The following is a 23,358-nucleotide window of genomic DNA, read 5'->3' as shown; positions in this document are numbered from 1 at the left end:
TTGTCCCATTGTCTGTGCATAAAAATAGATTGTCAGGTTTAGCGACTCTTGAACATGCAACATATAATGGTCCATGGGAAAACAATCCGTATTCAGATCCATACCTTATGATTCTAATGATTGCCCTTGAGCTTTGTTGATGGCGATTGCTAATCGACGATTCCCTGTGTCGCCGTCGTCATTTATATATCCCCCTGTGCCCCCCGGCGTCCCCGTTGTAGTTGTGTCCCGGTCGTCATTTATATTCCCTGTATCCCGGTCGTCATTTGTGTCCCGGTGTCCCAGTCTGTGAATTCTCTTTGAGGGTCCCGGGCGTCATTTATATTCCTTGTGTCCCGGTCTGTATATACATTCGTTTTTGAATGGGTCTTTTTTTTAGGTTTTAGTTTTTTACCTTTTTTTATTTATACCTCATGATTCTAATGATTGCCCTTGAGCTTTGTTGATGGTGATTGCTAATCGAACATTCCGTGTCCCCGTCGTCATTTATATATCCCCCTGTACCCCCCGGCGTCCCCGTTGTAGTTGTGTCCCGGTCGCCATTTATATTCCCTGTGTCCCGGTCGTCATTTGTATCCCGGTCTGTATATACATTCGTTTTTGAAATGGTATATGATGAAATAAATTTTTTTTATTTTTCCCCTTTTTTTCTTTTTAGATTTTCTTGGTTTTTACTTTTTTTTAGTTTTTTTCTTTTTATTTTTTTTAGTTTTGTTTTTCTCCTTTATTTTTCATTTTTTTTCCTTTTTTTTCTTTTTTAGTTTTTTAGCTTTTTAATTATTTTTTTTTCTTTTTAGTTTTTTTTTGTAGTTTTTACCTTTTTTTTTAGTTTTTTTTTTTACTTATGTCCTGGTCGTCATTTATACTCCCTGTGTCCCGGTGCTTTGTTGATGGTGATTGCTAATCTAACATTCCTTGTGTCCCGGTCGCTTTCTCTTTGAGTGACCCGGTCGTCATTTATATTCCCTATGTGCCGGTCGTCATTTGTGTCCCGATCTGTAATTTCGTCAGTCGAAAACATGACGTCAGTCGACACACAAACATGACGTCACTCGACAGACACACACACACAGACAACTTATTTTTATATATATAGATGTCCCGGTCGTCATTTATGTCCCGATCTGTAATTTCGTCAGTCGACACACAAACATGACGTCACTCGACAGACACACAGACAACTTATTTTTATATATATAGATACTAGTTGGTGGGGGCGCTTCGCACCCCCCCCCCCCCGCGCGCGTAAGTCGTTACGCGCCATTGTAGTTGTGTCCCTGTGTCCCACCTGTGAATATAGAAAGATATATATATATATATATATATATATATATATATATATATATATATATATATATATATATATATATATATATATATATATATATATATATGTTTTTAACTACGTAAAACTTGCGAATATACAACATTCTTCGATGTCCCATTATCTGTGCATATAAATAGATTGTCAGGTTTACCGACTCTTGAACATGCAACATAAAATTGTCCATGGGAAAAACAATCCGTATTCAGATCTATACCTGATTATTCTAATGATTGTCCTTGAGCTTTGTTGATGGTGATTTCTAATCGAACATTCCCTGTGTCCCCGTCGTCATTTATATATCCTCCTGTGCTCCCGGTATCCCCCTTGTAGTTGTGTCCCGGTCGTCATTTATGTTCCCAGTATCCCGGTCGTCATTTGTGTCCCAGTCTGTAATTTCTCTTTGAGCGTCCCAGTCGTCATTTATATTCCCTGTGTCCCGGTCGTCATTTGTGTCCCGGTGTTCCAGTCTGTAATTTATCTTTGAGTGTCCCAGTCGTCATTTATAGTCCCTGTGTCTCGGGTTTTAGTTTTCTTTTTCTCCTTTATTTTTCAGTTTTTTTCCTTTTTTTAGTTTTTTTTTCTTTTTCAGTTTTTAGTTTTTTTTTATTAGTTTTGGTTTTTTTTTTCTTTTTAGTTTTTTTTGTAGTTTTTACCTTTTGTTTTTAGTTTTTTACCTTTTTTTTTTAGTTTTTTAGCTATTTTAGTTTTTTAGTATTTTCTTTTTAATTTTTTTTGAAGTTTTTACCTTTTTTAGTTTTTTTTCCTTCTTTTGTATTAATGCTAAAGCCAAGGTTCGAACCTGGAAACTCTCGGACCTGGAACATAACGCTTTACCAACTCAGCTACTTCGGCTTGAATACATTCGTTTTTTAATTGGTATATGATGTATTACAATACGAATTGTAAATATAATTTTGAGGTATTTTGGACAATGGGCTGTTTGCTGGACATAAAATCGAGTCAATATAAGTTTTTTTTTTATCTTAAAGTTCGATTTCCGAAAACAATTACGCAAAATTATTGTATTTTAGAAAAATTATTCCAAAAGAATGGAAATAATTAAAAAACAGTAACTACCATTAATAAGCAACACAACATAGAAAGATCACAAGTGTAACAATGTTTGCCAATTTAATTCTGGTAAAAAGTTACACGGTTGCCCATTCTGGTATATACCACCACAAACCTATTTACTGTAACTTATTTAAATGTTGATCCATTTTTTTTTGTATTTTATATTGTAAAAAAAACTGAACACTTGCAAAACTCCAACATTCAGAACGCAATTTATTGACCAAGTTCCAATATCTTAAAACGCAGACACATAAAATAAGATGAGGAATGCAAATTGAAGAAAAAAACTAACAAAATAGAAGTACTGATTTGACAAATAACACCAAACGGATTCAGTATAAATTAATCTGCTATCCTACAACATTGACGCTACACAAACAGCACTGGACCTCTTGCTCCAAAGATTGAAAATTGTATAAAATAAGGATTAGTAATTTAAAAATAACTGCCACTAATCAAATACAAATATAACAGGCTTTGAAAAAGGTCTTAAATAGAAGGAAGAAGCCTACATTCCAAAGAAAATTCCAAAGAGCAAGAACACATAACAAATTTAACATCTAAAATTCAAGATATGCTCATATAATGTAGTCCGTTTCGGTTAATTTTTTCTACCATATGTAAAGAAATAGATGGTTTAGCATTTTATTCATACCATTTATTCAATAGCTATCACAAAAACTGCAACTCGAGACCAAAAGGGACAGCGCCCATACAGACACGTCAAATTCAACAATGTATTCATCCAAACAGCGCAAGTAGTTTGTAAATTAAAAATACTGAACAATCACGCACAACACTCATCCTGGTAATGATCTTTCAATCTACTTTGTGTACATGTAGATGGCAACAATCAAGCCGTAGAGACCTAAGACTTCAGCAAAAATTAAGATAAGAATCATACCGACGAACAGTCGAGGCTGCTGAGCAGTGCCACGCACCCCAGCATCACCTACAATACCAACAGCAAACCCAGCAGCTAATCCACTAAGACCCACGGCCAAACCTGCGCCAAGATGCAAAAATCCACTGAAAAGGAAAAACTTGGTTTATCAAGGCTAAAACTTTACAAGAAGTCATCAATATACAGTCAGTGTCATAATACCACAATGCAAGACGACACATAGACACACCAAATAAAACAATTTTTGTGAATAATTGTATTTCACTTCAATGCTATTAAGACGAATTTTTAAAAGGCGCATAGACAAAAAGCTTTAGCTTTCAGATCAGCCCAAAACAATTCTCTATAATGCTCCAGTAGCCTGCTAATACAGGCTAAAAAAGGGACATAGGTGATACCTATGCTAAAATATGGTTTTCATCCATTTTTTAAGATGAATGGCTGAAAACCTCCGATTGTCATGGGTGTTCTACGCCAGTGACCCCAACGACATCCTTTCTATTTCGGACTGCCACCGTTCTATCAAGCACTTTTTCCCGAAATTGGTAGAAAACTGTTTTTTTTATTACTTTTTAAGTTTAAAATGGATAATAATCACAATTACTAAATCAGTGTCAAAGCGCGATTCTTTTGTATGACAGTTGTCGAAAAGTGAACATAACAGAATGATAAATTAATTTGAACACTAAGTTGATTGTTCTTACTGAAAAAGACAACTTGGTGACACTGACTGGATCTGAAGCCAAATTAATGAACACCATTTTTTTATTGTTTGAGATTTTTGCATTGTATATTGATAAGTAAGACCCCCTCCCTCAAAAACCGATTTTTACACACCATAAGTAAGATGTGAATGTACTCCTTTGCAGCCAAGTAACCAGTTAAAGTCATTTTGCAAAATCGTTTAGGAACAGAGGGGATGGAGATAGGCTATTCAAATCTCAAAACTGTCACCAAAAGAGAACAAGAGCTAAGAGCTCATATGGCACTTGTGACGAGGTCGGAAGAGCCAAGAGCTCATATGGTATGAGCTCTAGCAAAATTCTAAGAAACAACAGATTGCTTTAAAAGGAAAATCAGAGGCTTAATGCCGTCGGGATTTAAAATAAGAGCTCTGAGTCATGAGGTCCTTCTAAATATTAAAATTCGTTAAGATCCGATCACCCACTCGTACGTTAAAAATACCTCATTTTTTAAATTTTTCCTCTCCCTTCAGATCCCCCCCCCCGATGGTCAAATCGGGGAAAACAACTTTAACAAGTCAATTTGTGCAGCTCCCTGACACGCCTACCAATTTTAATCGTCCTAGCACGTCCAGAAGCACCAAACTCGCCACAGCCTGAACCCCACAGCCTAACTCCACCAAAGAGAGCGGATCCAGTCCGGTTACGTCAATCACGTATCTACGACATTTATAAGCGTTTTCCAAGATTTCCGGTTTCCCCCTCCAACTCCCCTAAATGTCAACAGATCTGGTCGAGATTTGAAATAAGAGCTCTGAGACATAAGTTACTTCTAAATATCAAATTTCATTAAGATCCAGTCACCCGTCCGAAGTTAAAAATGCCTTATTTTCCTAATTTTTCCAAATTAACAACCCCCAGCTCCCCCAAAGAGAAACTCTATGCTTTTTTCAAGATTTCCGGTTTTCAAGACTTCTGTTTCCCCCTTCAACCTTCTATGTTTCCGGATCCGATTCAATTGAAAATGAAGCATCTGAGACATAAGATTCTTCTATATATCAAGTTTCATCGGATCACCCATTCGTAAGATACCTCGATTTTCACGTTTACTCATACTCTCCCCAATGTCTTCGGATCTGGCCGGGATTTAAAATGAGAGTTCTAAAGCACAATACCCTTCTAAATATCAAATTTCATTCAGATCTGATCACCCGTTCGTAAGTTACAAATACCTCATTTTTTCTAATTTTTGCGAATTACCCCCCTCCCCCCAACTTCACCAAAGAGAGCGAATCCGGACCGGTTATGTCAGTCATGTATCTTGGACTTGTGCTTATTCTTCTCACCGAGTTTCATCCTGATCTCTCCACTTTAAGCGTTTTCCAAGATTTAAGCCCCCCCCCATGACACTGGATCCGGTCGGGATCTAAAATAAGAGGTCTGAGTAACGAGGTCCTTCTGAATATAAAATTTGATTAAGATCCAATTACTACTTAGTAAATTAAAAATACCTCATTTTTTCTAATTTTTTTAGAATTAACCCTCCCCCCAACTCCCCCAAGAAGAACGGATACATTCCGGTTATGTCAATCACGTATCTAGGACTTGTGCTTATTTTTCCAACCAAGTTTCATCCCGATCCCTCCACTCTAAGCGTTTTCAAAGATTTTAGGTCCCCCTAACTCCCCCAATGTCACCGGATCCGGTCGGGATTTAAAACAAGAGCTCTGAGACACGATATCCTTCCAAACATCAAATTTCATTAAGATCCGATCACTCTTTCGTTAGTTAAAAATACCTCATTTTTTCTAATTTTTCGGAATTAACCCCCCCCCCCAACTCCCCTAAAGAGAGCAAATCCGTTCCAATTATGTCAAGCACGTTTCTAGGACTTGTGCTTGTTTTCCCACCAAGTTTCATCCCAATCCCTCCACTCTAAGCGTTTTCCAAGATTCCAGCGTCATTTTGGAAAGTCCTTATTTTCCCCACAAAATTTTAAATCATGACTCCTGTGTGGTTAATTTAACAATAATTTAACCAAATGGAATATGAACTTTTTCCCTGCACGCAAACCCCCTTAAAATACGCAAAAAAACTAAAATATAAAAGTCACGACGAAGAGTGGCACAGGCTGTCATAAATGTTCAATCCATTGTGCTGCCAGTTCTGTATCCAGACCATACAAGCCTAAATCTGGTTTTATGCACATATATCCTTTCATACCTTTATACAGCCTTCAATCTTTGACTCACCATGAGCTGTGGGTTCAATTTCTTTTGTTAGTTATCATAGACTATGCATCTTTCCAATATCTAATGGTTAAAGGCTTCTGCAGATAGACCCCCTCCCACTTCACCTTAGCCAAACCCTCTTTAAAATGAGGTTGCCAAAGGATTAGCCCTTATCTTCTGCAGATGTATACCCTTTTGTGCCTCCAACCATGCTTCCAATACTTCTTCCTGCCATAATTGTCATGTTAGATTAATTTCTGTAAAGTAAACGCAAGAGAAAAGCGTTTCCTGGCTTTCAACTGCTTGGTAAGTAACTGACGAAAAAGTAATTTCACAAGTTGACAGAGAGGAGACGCTCACTGCCGTCTACTAATCAGCCAAGAAACTTCTTTTTAGTCTACTGATGAAAAAAAAAAAAATTAAGTCAGTGCTACAGCGTCCGGGGTAACCAACGAAGACCATACGTTAAGAACTACCGCGTCCGAGGCAACAGACGATGTGATGACCGTGAATCACGTGAATATGACAACTTTAAACCTGGATGCCATTGTATTGCCAAAAGCAAGCCTCTCAGTTGGTACCCTTATCAATCCCAGAACCCTTGCTAAACAAGGAAAACAGCCTTACTTCTGAGAGAGATAAACCGGTACACTTGGGACGTTATTGGTTTATCTGAAACCCACATCCCATTCACTGGTGAAGAGAAACATGACGACGCCACCCTTATTCTCTCTCACTGTAATAATGGGATACACAGATAGGACGTTGATTTTCTTCTGTCCAAAAGGGCTAGAAAATCTCTTGTCTGCAACTCCCATATTTGAACAGCTTATTTATGATCCGACAGATAGGATCGCCTGTCAATGTTACAATAATCTAAGTTTATGCCCCTGACTCCAATATAGACCAATTTTGCCGAGACAGCGCTATAGTCATCACGAACACTCTTCAAGCATAGATCCCTATGTAAAAAACTACCTAAAACTCCCCTGGTGGAAGAACTCACAATCCCATTGACTAAATCCTTGTGTCTAGTGGTTGGAACTCGTCCGCCACTGATACGGCCACGCTAGCTGGTGGTTACTTTGACAGGGACAAATCCCTTAAAATTTCTAACTTCAGAATGAGCCTTAAAACAGCCTCAAAGCTCCCTAGGAGGCTCATTGATTTCGAGTAGATTTTTTGAGTGACACAGAAATACAAACAGTCTATATAGCTACTTTATCTGATAAGATCTCGGAGCTCACTTCAAACTTCCCACCACCTTTGCATAAGTGACACGGACAACCTGGTGACTAGTACCACGCAAGTTGTACGTGATGTTGCTCACTCCATACTAGGTTTCCATATAGATAACCAGAAGCCCTTGATCACAGACAAGATCATTCATCTCTATGACTAAAAGCGCAGCGTCGCCAACAAGCTTGACAGAGAAAGCAGAGACCGATACAAGCAACTTAAAAGGGCTATAGAGAAAGCAATATGCTGTGCTCATTGCGCCTTTGTTAAAGAAAAATGTGACTGGTGTGAAACGGCTTTTAAGAAAAGACTCACACTTCATGAAGAGAAGAGTAAGATTATGGGGAAAATCCAGTTTCCCCGTAATCGCCACCAACCCAAGCCCACCTCCCCTTCGCTCAAAAATTTAAGCAGCCATCAGAGACTTGAAGACCAACAAAGCTGCTGACCCTGATGGAATACGGCCTGAACTCCTGAAAATGAATTGTGAATCCATCGTAGATCTTTATCATAAAATCACCACAGCTGCTTGGGATGTAGGTCATTTTCCCACACCGTGGTGTGAAGCCACGATAGTCCCTCTCCATAAGATAGCCTCAAAAGCAGTCTGATGCATCTACCGACTCCTCAGTCTGACTAGCTAAGCTGCTAAAATATTGACAAAAGTCATGCTGGGGTGCATCCGAGCCGTATACTCAGCAGTCATTCCAGAATACCAAGCGAGTTTCAAACCAAATAGGTCAACATTCGATGGAAGAAAAGATTAAACGGTTGGATGTAAAATCTTTAATTCAACTCTGAATTTTTTAGTCCAAACAAGCGATTCATGTGGTACATGGAAGATAATTGAGATATATCTAGTGGTGACTAATTAAATAGGCTAGGTTTGAAAGTTCTTAAGCCGAACTGGCCAGACATAACAACAAACAACAAAGAGAGGTAAACTAAAAAAAAAACAAACGAGACTGCAGCCAGTAGATAGAAAAGAAATGAAAGACTAGAAGAACAGGAGTTAATGAATATAATTAACTAGCTTCCTGATACATCTCCTGGACCAGACGAAATATTGTCAGAGTTCGTGAAGTCGCTCCCCCAATCGTGGGTTAAAGTACTGCTTGAATTGATGAATGGCGTATGGAGGGAGGGAAAATTTTCTGATGCTTGGAAGTATGGTGAAGCAGTAATGCTACCGAAGTCTGGCTAAGACCTATCATAGATTGAGAACTACAGATACATTACTCTTCTCCCAGTTTTAGGGAAAGTTATGGAAAGGATGGTGAAGAAGAGACTGGAAACTGTGATACCAACAGAAGAAAATTTTGAAAGACATTCAATGTGGTTTCAGAAAAAATAGAAGTGCAGAAGACAGTCTTATGTACCTCAAACGGGAGGCATTGTATGCTTTGCAAAATGGGCGGATTTTAGCAGCGATTTTAATCGACATTGAAGGTGCTTTTGATAATATACTCCATAGAAAAATGGTTGGAGCCCTAAACAGCTGACATAAAAGGCAACATGTTAGCATTTTCAAATGATCATTTGAAAGGAAGAAAAGTTAAAGTGCGAGTTGGAGGAACAATTTCAAATACAGCAGTGTTTCCTGAAAGAGGAATCCCTCAAGGATCGGCACTGGGCCCTGGCATGTACAACATAGGATCATATGACATTCCTATCAACATGAAGGATGATGGAGGAGCTATTTTTGGAGATGACAATACTGCACAGTTCACGGCGCGTGACACCTACCAAATAAAGGCCCTCATGATCCAGGTCATTGCAGAATTAGAAAAATGGTCCAAAGAAGCTGACTTAAGTTTTCTGTAACAAAGACGGTGTCAATTGTGATCACTAGGAAAAGGGTTGGAACCCTTACAGATCTTTATTTAAGTGACCACCCAATTGAATATGTTAGCAAAGCATAAAAAGGTGTAGTGGTTGACAATAAACTTTCCTGGAAACCCCATGTGATGTATCTTAGATCAACATGTATGAAAAAGTTAAATGTTATGAAGAGTTTGGCCTATATGGCTAGAGGATTACCAGCAGAACTTTTGATTTATTATATCAAATATGTACTGCCTAGAATGAAGTATTGCTTAACAATATAAGGCACAGCTTGTCATTTTACCATTGTACATTAGATGTAATCCAAAACTTAGCCATGAGAATTGCATATGGAGCAAGAAAAACAACACATGTTAGTTTCCTTCTATCAGTAAGTGATCTAGCAGATCTGGAAACGCGAAGAAAGATCAGATTTATAAAATATGTACAGAGAATTGGACTTTCGAAAATAACCACCCAGTTAAGTCAAAAATCATCAAATCTGGTCACCAAGCAACTGCCAACATATCTAAAGCAAGGAATCAATCGAATTGTCTTGAAGCAGCATTAGAAATTTGCAGAAATTGTGGAATTGATATGGTTCTTTCCAAAATGTTAAGAGTGGGTGAAATAGGTGTTCCTCCGCCATGGGAGAAAACAGGATCAATTCAAAGTTAGTATTCAATATGGAACAAGATACTCCAGCGGACTTGGCATTCTGCATTATGATGGACAAAGAGTACAAGGGATACCTTCCATTATTCACTAATGGATCAAAAGTAGACGAATAGGAGCATTTTGGTCCTTTTGGTGTCCATCAGAAATGTGTTCAACAATTTTAAACTACTTCAGAGAGCAGTATGTTCCTGGCAGAAGCTTACGCCATTAAGAAGGCACTGGAGTTCATTGAAGAGTCCGTTGAAGTGGATGAGGTGACCATTGGCCCTTATTCAGAAAGTGCTATTCAAGCAGTTGTAAATGCTAATACTGCGGCAAAACCAAATAGAGATATCTTCATATGCTAAATTATACTACAAGACCTATGAAACAAGATTCCCATCCACATTGTGATAACTGGAAATGAAATAGCAGATTTGAAGGCCAAATCCACAGTTGAGTCAGGAACACTTGTGACCGACATGGACACTCCTCATGAAGTTATGATGTTTCATAAAGTGATTAAAGAGATTGGCCGTCAGGGTTTTAAAAGATATTTGGCTGGAAATCTTTTTGTGAAAATGAAAAAACAGAGGAATATAGAAACAAAAGTGTATAAAGAATTCACTATATATGAAGCAAAGAAACTGCTTCGACTCCGATCGTATCATGCTGGAGTTGGTTGTTGCAAAGCAGGATTTTTGGGACAGAGTGAGGAATGTCCTAAGTGTGGTGCATCAGAAACTATAAAACACTTGATGATAATGTGCCGTAAAAGCGAACAAGAGAGACATGAAATAACCAAATTTTTCAGACAGAAGAAAGTGCAATTTTTTTCGACTTGCCATAGAACGTCCACTAGGCTGAACAGCAAGAGGGGAGTCAACTTCAACTGTCAACGGTCAATCAGATTTTCACAGCCCGTCAAATCATGGAAAAACATCTTGAACGAGACCACAGTATCTACAAGCTCATTATAGATTTCAAATATTCTTCTTCACTTCAGAATTACACCTAATTTTGTTTCCCTCATAAAGAACGTGTACACAAAGTTCAGAAGCCGTGTCTTGACTAGAGAAGGCCTTACCAAAGCTTTACAACCTCAACTGGTGTTCGACAAGGTTGCTTGTTATCACTGGAGCTCTTCAATCTCTTTTTAATCACAGTCCTTTTAGTAACCGATAGTCCATCCAGTGCCTTCATAGGAGGGGTAATGATAGACAACTTGCCTATGCTGATCATATAGCCCTAATTTTTGACTCCCTTTATGACCTTCAATCCTGGACCCATATCGTCCACACGACAACCAACCTCTTTTGGATGATCATCAACACCTCAAAAACGATCGCCATGCATTTCTCACACAAAGCTGATTCTCAGGCAAACTCCAGCCTCCACTTTCAAAATGTGGGTTGATGGATTTACCTACATAGGTAGCTTACTCACCTCCAACAACAACCACTCGGAAGACATCAAGAGACGTCTGGCACTTGCGAATTGCAACTTTAAAAGTCTGATGTCCATCTAGAGGAACAAGAAATTATCAGTAACGCTTAAAGTGAGGCAATTTAACTTGCTTATCACCCCTATAGCCATATATGCCCATGAATCCTGGACTTTAAAACAGACGATAAGTACCGCCATGCTGCCTTCGAAACAAAATCACTGCAATGTATTGCTGGTATCACTTATCATGATAGGTCTTCCAGCATTAAGCTCATCTGTAATCTCAAAGTCAAACCAACCATCCTCGACAGACTAAAACTGCAGCAGCTTAGATGGCTAGGGCACATACAACGTATGGATAGCACTCCCAAAGAAAGCCTTTGATGACCGGATACATGGTTCTTGACCAAAAGGGAGCCCCCCCCCCCAAAGAGATGGAAAGACAAATTTTCGTCACTTAGCCAACCGCATATCCTCCGCCTCGCAGAAGATAGAAGTACATACAGGAGTTAAAACCAACAGAATGGCGAAGAGGCCTCAAAACGACCTCCAAGGACAGATGGGACTTAAATCAAGCATTTCCAGGCTGACAGTATAATATGAACATTTTGCAAAAATAGGACAAATCCGTCCTAGTATTGAAATTTTGAAGATGCTTGTTGCAGACACCAAACTAAATATAGTGAACACTGGAAAGATTTTTGAAAATAAACAGCAATATTTCGAAAGCTAATTTAACATTACTATACGATTTCCTATAAGATTTGGAGGAGAAATAGGTAGATGATTCAAAAGAAAATATATTCTCGTGTCTTACTTTAGGTAGGAGATCAACCTAATAATAAATATAACGATCTTCATGGCAGTGTAAGGTTTTCTCTTTTAAAGTTGTAAGAATTTTTTCTAGCATACGCATAATATGCCTTGAAATTTCCTGCTTAATTTTACCAACGAGCTTGGCAAACGACAATTTCAGTTGTTAGTCTTTTTGCCCATAATTTTGATCAATAACCTTTGTCGGTTGCTAGAACATGGTTGTTAATCAAAAATGTATTGCCAGAACAGATGATCCATAATATCGATCAACAATGTCAAAAGAAAAGGCCTTTACTGTGCAGTTAAGGTTAACCTACTTATGTTCTTAACTTTGAAGACACAGACCAGATGAATTTGAAACATGCCCGTTTGTAACCCACTCACTAATAGGTTCACCCAATAGACTTATTTATTCGTTGATTTCATTATTAGTATGTTGACTGAATACTTGTTCGGGAGATCGGGATCGGGAAAACTACAAAACAACTGAACATAAATGAGAACATGGGTACCTCAATAGAAAAATAAGTCAAGAAACAAATTAGTTTGAATTTTTCGTGACATTCGAATTCTTTATTTTATCTAAAGAAAACAAAACATAATTCTTTTTTATAAATCACATTGTCCTACGTCTATTAAAAAAAAAAACAACTAACAGTTCTGAAAAAACAGTACATGAAACAGTTCTGTTGATAAGTAGAGGAAAAAATAAATGTACATTCAAAGGCTTCTACTAGCTAAGGGTCGAAACAGCCTATGTGCTAGACTGAAAATTATAATATTCAATCCGTATAATTGAAAATCCTCCTCCCCATCTGCCCCGTGCAAAAAATATTAGTGAAAAGGTATTACACAAAACTACGGATGATCCGAATATTTTAACATAATTTTTAAATTCTTTATAATTTTAAAAATCTAGGTTCCATTCCATTACTTTTTGAAAAAAAAAACAACAACAAAACATGACAATCCAGTAGTGGAAAACTCTACCAACACTTCGATAATACTCTTTCAATTAATACGAATAGAAAGTAAAAGAAAAAAAAAGAAAAGAAACCAATAAAATCATATAAAAAGGCAAACTTAATATGAATACAAATTCCTATGATCAAATAAATAAAACATAAGATGAACATCAATTAAAATTAATAACTACATAAAAATTAATAAGAGATACTATTTTGGATGAATAGATGGAACCTACAAGGTCCAAAAATTAAAATCAAAACTCAGGTCTTACCACAAATAAGACCATGACAACCTGCATTTTTAACTCATCAAAAGCCAGAGCGTCATTTGGGTATATACTTATCATAATCAACCAACCAAAAATCATTAATCTGATAAGCATTAAATTTTTATCAAAACTTTTTTTCAGCAAATTTGATTCAAAATCAAAAATATTTCATCTGCTAAATCTTCTTTCCTCTGTTTTTTTTTATTTGTATTATTTGGATTCAAATCTGCTTCTTACCGCAATTATAGCCCACCTTTTCCATAGTTGTTCAGAATCACTCTTCCCAGAAGCTTAGAAGGCTTGGGAATACTCAGGACCAATGCTCTCTATTACATTCAACTGAAAGGACTTCCCAGTCCTTCTCGTTATTATAGACAAGCAAGCAACATTTTTCTTGATTTTAAATTGCAACTGTCCTTGAATTTGGCTATAATACTTATGAGTGATTTTGGGCTTAATATCTAAGCCGATGCTCTGCAAAAAGAAGTCTTTGACAAGGCATTTCCTTCGAGCTGCATCAAATATGGTTTTGTTTTCTGGAAGATTGTAGACAGTCTTGCGGTGTACCATCTGGTAAAATTTCGTCTAATGAAGCACCAATAAACTGGTGTGTCAAGTAAACCGAAAGACCAATATCTTCACCTTTCGTAATTTGTGTGCTAGTTTTTTCTTTGTATGCTGTCAAAGCAGCGGATTCTAGCCGACTACCTTTTAGCACGGCAGTTGAGTGGTAACCAGAACCTCCATTTCTAATATCTTTCACAATCAGTGCAGTTGTGTGCAGTTATTCTGTGAAAGTACGTACTTGTTATTCTATTGCTTCTTTCATAAATCCAGTTTTTATTGGAGGATTAGTCTTGGGTTCTCTCAACTGGGATCAAGAACTCTGAATATGAAGTCCGATTATAAAATAAATACGTCTATAGTATAACACAAAGTAAAATGGAGCACCTTTGCAACTGCTTACAACATAAAACCTATCTGAAGCAAAAAGAAGAAAAAATAACTCGAAGATAAGTATTCTCTTCTTGAAAAAACTGAAATATTAGTTTTTTTAGGCCAGCTAAAATGTAAATATAGTTAACTTTTTTCACAGACACAGACTGAACCCTTGGTCCCTTTGCCACCTCGCAGGTGTGTCTTCAATAAAAAAGGCGCTCAAGCCATCAGCAGAAAAAGTCAGATTTTTCAAAAAAAAAAACTACCAGGTTTCACAGATTTTGTTTCCTATTTCCTGGGAATTAAATCCGAAAAAACAAACCGGCCAAATTTATATAACAAGATATGATGACATATCAGGTCAGACAGCAAGATCTCTTTTCATAGCATAGAAAAATCAACATTGCAATGTATTTAGGAAGATTAACCTTAAAGAAGCACTGGCATATTAGATAAGTAAGAACATAAGCCCTATCTGTCTACTAAGATTCAACATTTATTTTTATGATCATCTTTCAATTCTTTAACTATACTTATGCTAGTAATATATCCTATACCATTTGTAAGTCTTGAGATCTACATAATTTAAAGCCAAAAGAAACTGGATTAAGTCCCCTTACAACTTGGCAACCCCAGTTTTCTGACGTGCCCCATGAAGTCCAACCAAATTATCATGTTGTTTTCCATTATATGTAGCCTTTTCAACCATGGCTACTTATCCGGGTAGGCTTTACTTTCTAGAGCATTTTTTCAAAAGGAAGAATGTTTGTATAAAAGTTAAGATGAAATGAAAAGCGCTTGCTTATTTTTGGAAATTTCATGGTTTGCCCTCTTTTCTTCTGTGCACACATAAATGAAAATTAAATTAAAGCTTACTTATAAAGCGTGTAGCCATCACTAGGTGATTTCAGTTTACCAGCAATTAAAACTGCAACTACCAGCCCATAAATAGCAATAATACCAGCCATGACCACTGGAATGATACTTTTCATAATCAGCTCAGGTCGCATAACTGACATGGCTGCAATACCAGTTCCTGATTTTGCTGTTCCATAAGCTGCACCAAAGGCTATAAGAATTATTTTCACATAAACAAGTAAAAAAGAAAGAAACAAGACTAATTTTAACTTCTTAAGTTAGGGTGGGATCCTCCATATCAATCTTAAAGAGAAATCCTGCCTACCTTGTGCACAGGCATGAGCAATACAGAATTGTACTAGTCATATTGACTTTGTATACATAAACACATGAGTCTCCTCTTAAATTTGGTTTTAAACAATCCCCCCCCCCCATAAAAACGACAAAGCTGAACGGGTAAAAATACCATTTTTGTATATTATAATAATACACAGTAGCCTACTACATAACTGAAAAAAAAATATATAATTGAAAGGTCGTTTCCTGTTAATTCAAGTCTGGGAAGACTGAAAATGACATCAGAATTTAAAAAAAATCCATCACTTAGTATTCCATTTTTTTTTTCAACCATTTACCAACAATGGTAAAAATACCATTTTTGTATATTATAATAATAGACAGTACTACATAACTGAAAAAAATCGATAATTGAAAGGTCGTTTCCTGTTAATTCAAGTCTGGTGAGACTGAAAATGACATCAGAATTAAAAAAAAAAATCCATTACTAAGTATTCCATTTTTTCAACTACATATTATATTTTACGATTTTTCAATCCATCAAATACTGCACAAACTAAAATTCTGATTTTTCCTCACCCTCTGACCTTATAGTAACTTAAAAGTGTACTTTTTTGTTGTCCCCCATAAGGCATCAGACATGTGTGGACATATGATGAAGGTAAACTCATTGTTTGCTATGTAGTACAAATAAATAATGGGTTGGTGCGCTGGATTCGGGATCCCTTGTCTTAGAGGACGCGGGTTCGAACCCCAGCGTACCCAATTCTTCAGTTTGGGACGGGGGTCAGTGGCGTGACTCTGTAAGCTTAGCCAGAGCCGACCCCGCTCTAAATGGGTACCTGGAGAAATCTGGGGAAGGTAAACAGGAAGGGTGTGCGAAAGCACAGGATGGCTGGCCCCCAACCCCCCATTGCACTTCCTGGCTGAAGGGCCAAAAAACGGAAATCAGCACCGCCGGTACGGACTTTAAAGTCTAATGCCGTATCCTTTACCTTTATTTTTTACTCACTATACAGAACTGTAAAAATAGCAGAAAAGTAAAAAAAAGGAAGCAGAAAAGAAAAATAATCATGAAGATCAAAAAAGCCTGATAAGACCATAAAGTAAGTGCAGCATATTTAGACAGCTCATACCTTTGACAACTTATAAAATAACAGGTCAAAGCACACAATAATAGCAAAAGCACGATATTGAGCAGTAATTGACCTGTTACAATATCATCTAGGCAAATAAAACAGAAAACTTACAGCAACAGAAAAGCTCAGAAGAAGGACAACAGTCCATTAGCTAATAGCAGAAGTTGGACTCAAAATTAAACATAACGGCATGTTCACAAACAGATAACAATAATTTAGCTAAAATGCACCTAGTATGCTTCCCATGGTTTGAAACTATTTAAGCATAGCCAGTTCTTAATTTGATTTTGAAAAAGTGAGTTTGAAAAGCAGAAACTGAAAACAAAATACTAATTCTTGGTTACTTAAAATATGAAACACAATCACTTGTCATCACATTCAAGACAGTACTAGATACCAAGAGAATAAACATTAAAACTCTTGTTTGCTTAATTCGACAGGCTTTCCTCTAAAAAAAAACAAACAAAAAAAACAAGTATTGGTCTATGAGGTCAACCAAATAGCAAAATCATTGATAATTCAATCACAAGTTTTATGATTTAGACCTTGGACCTAAGAAAGCAGACTCTACAGGCCTATCACAAGTATGTTTGGCAAACCAAACCCCTAAAGGAAATGGCATTCTCCTTGATTTATCAGTCATAGAAGTTTTAGATCTTACCAACTAATGTCTTCTGTACATCCTTCCTTTGGAGTGACTTAGCTTTGTGAGTAATTTTTTCTGTTTCCAGACAAATTATCTAATTCATTGGACAACAAAATCTGCTATCGTACAGTTGTTATTACTGAACCTACTGTGCCTATGCCAAATGAATTAAGCAAAAACTTACTCACATGTGAATTTAGACTTGGTACTGGTAGCACTGTCTTAAGAAATAACTGCAGCTAACTATATCTTGGTCTCTGGAGACTTGGCATTATCAAATTACACTTCAATGACAAAATATGAGGAACAACAAATTGGTCATTTAATATGTGGACATTAACATTATGGCAGTGCAATATTCTTCCTTTCTATTTACATGTAATCAGAGGGAACACTCTACTGTTGCCTCAGCAAAGATCAGCACCCCTTCAATGTATTATTTTTATTTCCCCTGACCACTTTGTAAAGATGAGGCGGTTGTACACACCTTGGAGGAGTTCATTTAATTGGAAATTGGAATTCTTAATGCCCTTTTTGAGTGATAAGTGATTGGAGGACAAACAGCATCCCATGTTTTTTCTTTGCTACCCAGTCCCCATGATTGTCCCCTCTGACCACCAATCAAAAATTTTAGATAGCAATTTTGTCCAAAATAATTTAAAGGCCAATAAATATGTCAACAGAAATGGCAAGGTCCCCTTAGCTCTGAAGTCAAGGTCTGTAAATAATGCAAATTAGGACTTGTTTGATGTTGAGTGTGCAATTGGCTCAAACCTTTCAGGATCATTTTCTTGGTAATTGATTAGGTACTTTGTTGTAGGAGGGGGAAGGGATGGGGGACCCAGAAAAGGAAAAAAAACTGTTTTCACCTATTCAATTTGAAACTTACTGCTATAAATCTGTGGGCAGAGAGGAATATAATGCACAAGAAAAGTGTTCCAAGATATGAACTGGCTTTATATGGAATTATGGACCAGTGGTTGATAGGAAAGATGAACAAAAAATCATGCAGTCACAAAATCAGTTAACCTTTGTATATAGAGAGCTATGTCTGACTGGGGTGCAATTATGATAGTAGTGATGATTATATTTGGAAAGAGAATTGGAGAACAGTATATGATTTTATTCGTTTTGTTTTAAGTTTTCTTTTTAATTCAATTCTACTGAATGAACACAATTTGTAATAGTGACATTCTAGTCTGTGAACTCATCTGAAGGATAAACTTCAATCATCAATCAATTTCCCAATAAACAGTCTTACCAAATATAATGGTTTGCTACTATGACAAATGCACCCAACCCCTGGTGGTGTCAAATTAGCCCTAAGCAATATATTTATAGTTTTTTTTTTCACCAATTGAAACACAATGCATCTCTTCATTAATGGACCTTTTATTCTTAACTCAAACTATAGCTTCACATCATTGTGAAATAGTGAGAACAGTTGGACAAATATATTATTATGAATGAGAATCCAAGGAAATACAAATATCTGATTAACAGCATCTTTCTGGATATTATAAAGTAAGAATTTTACTAACAGTGTTTTCTTATAGTTTTGTACATAGCATAGGACTTATCTAATCACCTGCCAATAACCATAGTAATTAAGGTAAAATTAGAAGATGCATAAACTGTCAAGTTTATTGGATATGATTATATAAATTCTATCATCAATTTACATTCAATTATGCAGGCATGAAAGGATGGTTCCTTGTGATATGTCTGCCAGTGATGACTTCAAAATATGGTTGAGGACTCAGAGGTAACCCAGTGTAGACGCCAACCCCTCAGCACCATTTCTGTCCACATCATACTTGAATGAGTCCAGGACTTGATTGGATGGTTTGATTGCTTAAGGAGTTCCAAAGTGGGACAACATGGTTGGGAAAGAAGTGGTAGCATTCCCTGTGTTCTGTAGTTTGTTGGTAATTTTCCGGGAGTTTCCCCAGGTTCTCTGGTTTGGGTTGAAGGGAAGAAGGCTTGAGCTAAGGTTGTCTTGCAGATACTTCAAAGCTCTGATGACATCACCCTTTTCCTTCAATAAATAAGAGTTGAGATTTTTAATGCCACACACCTCTCATGGTAAGGAAGGGTCCTCAAGTTGTATGGCATTTTGGTCAAATGCTGCTGGAAACTTTCAAGAAGTTTTTTGTCTCCCTTGAATTGAGGGGAGGTGAGTGTCATACCAAACTCCAGTGCTGGCAGTACTATAGAGTTACACAGCTTTTTTATAACATATTGTCTGCAGCTGGAAAATGTAGTTTTTAACAATGCCAAGACACATCCCAGGATTTGCTGCTTCTAAGATGGTATGCTGATGAAACTTCAGCTGAGAGTTGATCATAGAACTAAGATCATGCTCTTTACCTGTTGGTGTTAGATTTGAGTGGGTGCTGAGACTGGGGTTATTCAATGGGTAATGTTGCTGACAGTTATTGGGTCCAAAGTAGAGTACCTTGCGTTTTTTCTGCATTCTACTGTAGCTGCCACTTTTATAACCAGTTTTCTAGGTTACCCAGGTCTTCCTGTAGAAAGACTCTTCCTTCAGCAGTATAGGCCACCCCTGCAAAGTTGGAATCATCAGCATAGAAGGTTATTCATTGTTTGTGCAATCAGGAACATCCCCAATATAAATGTTAAATAAGGTTAGGCCAAGCTGAGTGCCCTAAGGTACTCCACTTCACTAGTAAACTAGAGAGCCATTAAAAGCATAGAAAACAAATTTCCTGTATTGTTTAGGATCAGTCTACAATAAGACACCTTCTTATATACCTTAGTCTGGTCAAGTAGAAAATGATTAACTGGAATTCCTTTATCAATGAGCTTAGTAATGTCATCATAGGTGTAAAACTGGTTTGTATCTATTGACCTGCCTTTTCTAAAGCTTTGTTGGCAGTTGGGTTATGTGCATTATGATGGCATCTTTTACAATGACTTCAATAATTTTTGAGGGGACAGAGGTCAGACTGATGGGCCTGTACACTTTTCTTTTTTGAAAACAGGAAGTATATTAGCAAATCTTCAATGTTTGGGGAACATACTGGTGTTTAAAGATGTTAGCTGAAGGGGAGGCTATTTGGTTTGCCAATTTTCCCAGGAGCCTTGGATGGATTATATCAGGACCTATTGCTTTAGCTAATTCAACCTCAGATAACAATTTATGGACCTTTTTAGGAGATAATGTCACCTTGGGCATGGGGGTATTGATATGCCTAGGTGGTAGGCTTAGAAATTGCCCATAGGGGTTTCCTTGGCAAAATTTCACTTACTTTGGTAGTATTATTAGTAAAGATGGTGGGAGCAGTGAAGATGTTAAAAGTAGAATAGCTAAGGCTCAGGGTGTTTTTTCACAGTTAAAAAAAGTTTTTGAAGAATAGAAATATAAGTCTGTAAACCAAGATTAGAATATTGAAAGCTACAGTGATGACAGTAGTCAAATATGGCTCTGGAGCATGGGCACTCTGAAAAGCAGATGAAAAGTTACTAGATGTTTTCCAGAGAAATTGCCTATGGATTGTTCTGGATACCCAGCTGACTGACCATGTTTCAAACAGTAGGTTGTACAAAAAAACGTGGTTCAACCCTGCTTTCTAGGGCTCTAATGAAAGAAAGGTTGAGATGGCTAGGCCATGGTCTGCAGATGAAGGCTGACAGATTGCCAAAGATTGTCCTTTTTGGCCAACTGTCTGGGGCTACACAGAAAGCAGGTCATCCTTGTCTGGGTTGGGAGGATGTCATAAATAAAAATTTAAAGGAAATGGGAACTTCCTGGGAGGGTGTAAAGAGGAAGGCTTTGAATAGATTTGGTGGGAGGAGGAGTGTTTGTAGCTGTGTTGGCTGCAGGCTGCTTGGTGCTACAGTGGGTTATTAGTAGTAGTAGTAGCTATTTCATTTGGCAGTGTAATATTGTCTTCAATTGTTAAGGTAATCTCTGGTATTAGTTATCTGGCTGGTTTGCTGGAGGACACATATTTCTAGAAGGCTTTTGAATTGCCTTTGCTATGATTTGCTAGTTTCTCTTCATACTCAGTGAAAGTAAATCTGTCCAATGTTGTCACCCAATTTCTTGCTGGTTTATACTTGTTGATAAACCTCTTCAATTTGAGTTTTCTTGTATTTAGCCCATTTCTTTTTGTTTCTTGCTCTTCTGAGTTTTTGGGGGATATAAAGTAAAGTCTTTGGTATTTTTATGAAACTATTCCAAGAGTGTTTCATTTCTAAGTCAACTAATACTTCTTCAACATTACAATTTTAAGGGGTGTTCAGTCAACCATTTCAAGTTCCTCCTTATCTTTTGTAATCACTTTGTTATTTTTATGTACTCTCTTACAGGGGTTTAATGGTAAATTTGAGAATGTACACATATGGTCATGTGTTGAGGACTAAGTTCTGAATACTGGATGTTTGATTAGGAATGCTCCAAGTTGAGGTGTTAATAGACTGTAAAAGAAAATTATCATTCAGGGATGGCAAAAATGGGGAGCTAAGTGCAGAAAATCCACTACCCTCAACCCAATTAGCTTCAGACACCCACAGATTAACATATTAGCAGAATCACTTGAAAAAGTCACGCACAAAAAACTTACCTTCTTTTTGCCAAACAGCACTCCCTCCCCCATGTTGTCAGCCAATCACTACTTGCCTAGTCCTAACTATTACCCATTCTGAATGCAACATGTCTAAAGTTAGGAACCTGTTGCTAGGGTTAAAAAGATAGAAGGGCTACATTTTAATCAAGATATGGTAAAATTCTAGTTAATTGACTTCTTGCTATCTCAGAAAGGGTTTAGGTTAGGAAAATGAAACTTTCAGTGATGAATCTAAAGACCCAAGTATGTCCCAGGAAGGTATTTTGAAGCAACTACCTCCACTCCTTCTCCCTCTAGAGGGCCCTGACCTTGGATGACCTTTAAAAATATGTGTATTATAAAAGTAAAACCTTGCAAAAAAGATCTTCTGCTTATCCCATTTTATAAGGTTTTAAAGATATGCAAATACATTTCCTAAATTTTGAAAAAAAAACAACCTTGATATAGCTCAAAATTCTACTCAAATACCAGGAATTGCATTCTCAGAACTAAAAGCAGAGAAAAAGCAACTAGTAACTGAAAATTAAGGTAAAATGTTTTGTCAAAATTTCAATAGGTATAGACCTGTCATGTAGAGGCAAATTTCAGGGCCCTCTAGAGGGAGAAGGAGTGGAGGTAGGTACTTCAAAATACCTTCCCAGGACATAATTTAGCCTGTAGACCCATCTCTGAAAGTTTCATTTTCCTAGCCTAAACCCTTTCTGAGATAGGCCTAGCAAGAAGTCACACAACTAGAATTTTACCCATACTTTAGCCTATAGACTCATCCCTGAAAGTTTCATTTTCCTAACTTAAACCCTTTCTGAGATAGCAAGAAGTCAATTAACTAGAATTTTACCCAAGATATTTGTCCAGGATACAGCACAGTCTGAGTAGCCTACTGAGCATCTTATCCCGCTACTTTGTTCCTATTACAGTACTTTCTTTGGAAATGCTTTAATTCTCAGTGTTATCCCCAAAACATTTACAGGCTGCATAAGAGCAAATAGCCTAGGACACATACAGAAAATTTTAGGCCTACTTTAGCAAACTTACCACTGAATATCATGGCAGATGCAGCTCCCATTACTCCAAAAAAAGGTCCATAGATAGGACTTTCCTCTGAAAGAACCATTTTAATGAATTTGAGGTTGAAAGGTGTAAATATCTGAAAGAAAGGAAAATCTAGGCAGAAACTTGCAGGATTTTGGAAACTCCTCTGAATCACGTGAAATTTCGATAAGAACTGACTTCTTATTGGCTATGGGTTCCCATGACAACAAAACAAATACACTTCCCTATCAATCATTCATACAACCGTAGCCTAAAGGCCTTAATATATTTGAGGCAATATTCTAATCAAATTTTTCAATAAGTTCCTTTATTTTTTTTTTGTAATTATGTAACTTTTGTATTTTAGATCATAATTTTGTAACTTCTGTGTTTGTGTAACTTCTGCATTTCTCTTCC

General features: G+C 37.0%; 1 protein-coding gene across 1 annotated transcript; it reads right to left on the bottom strand.

The window, feature by feature from the left end:
* Window positions 1–2,601: 2,601 nt before the first annotated feature.
* On the bottom strand, window positions 2,602–23,168 carry LOC136025191 (V-type proton ATPase 16 kDa proteolipid subunit c). The gene is made up of 3 exons (XM_065700987.1): window positions 22,945–23,168; window positions 15,254–15,446; window positions 2,602–3,430 (listed from the first exon to the last, which is right to left on the bottom strand). Exons 1-3 carry the CDS (start codon window positions 23,021–23,023, stop codon window positions 3,226–3,228), a joined length of 477 nt encoding a protein of 158 aa, XP_065557059.1. The 5' UTR covers window positions 23,024–23,168; the 3' UTR covers window positions 2,602–3,225.
* Between the last annotated feature and the right edge of the window lie 190 nt (window positions 23,169–23,358).

The sequence above is a fragment of the Artemia franciscana genome, chromosome 3, assembly GCF_032884065.1.
Source record: "Artemia franciscana chromosome 3, ASM3288406v1, whole genome shotgun sequence".
NCBI lineage: Eukaryota > Metazoa > Arthropoda > Branchiopoda > Anostraca > Artemiidae > Artemia > Artemia franciscana.
Note: the sequence above shows the minus strand (reverse complement) of the source record. Positions and strands in the feature narration are given on the sequence as shown.

Bases quoted from the DNA above. Each gene is read 5' to 3' on its own strand.
- LOC136025191 (XM_065700987.1), bottom strand. From the start codon at position 23,023: ATGGTTCTTTCAGAGGAAAGTCCTATCTATGGACCTTTTTTTGGAGTA. The intron at 15,447-22,944 runs GTAAGTTTGCTA...TAATTCTTATAG, and splicing joins ATCTGCCATGATATTCAGTG to CCTTTGGTGCAGCTTATGGA. The intron at 3,431-15,253 runs GTAAGCTTTAAT...TTTCCTTTTCAG, and splicing joins GATGGCTACACGCTTTATAA to TGGATTTTTGCATCTTGGCG.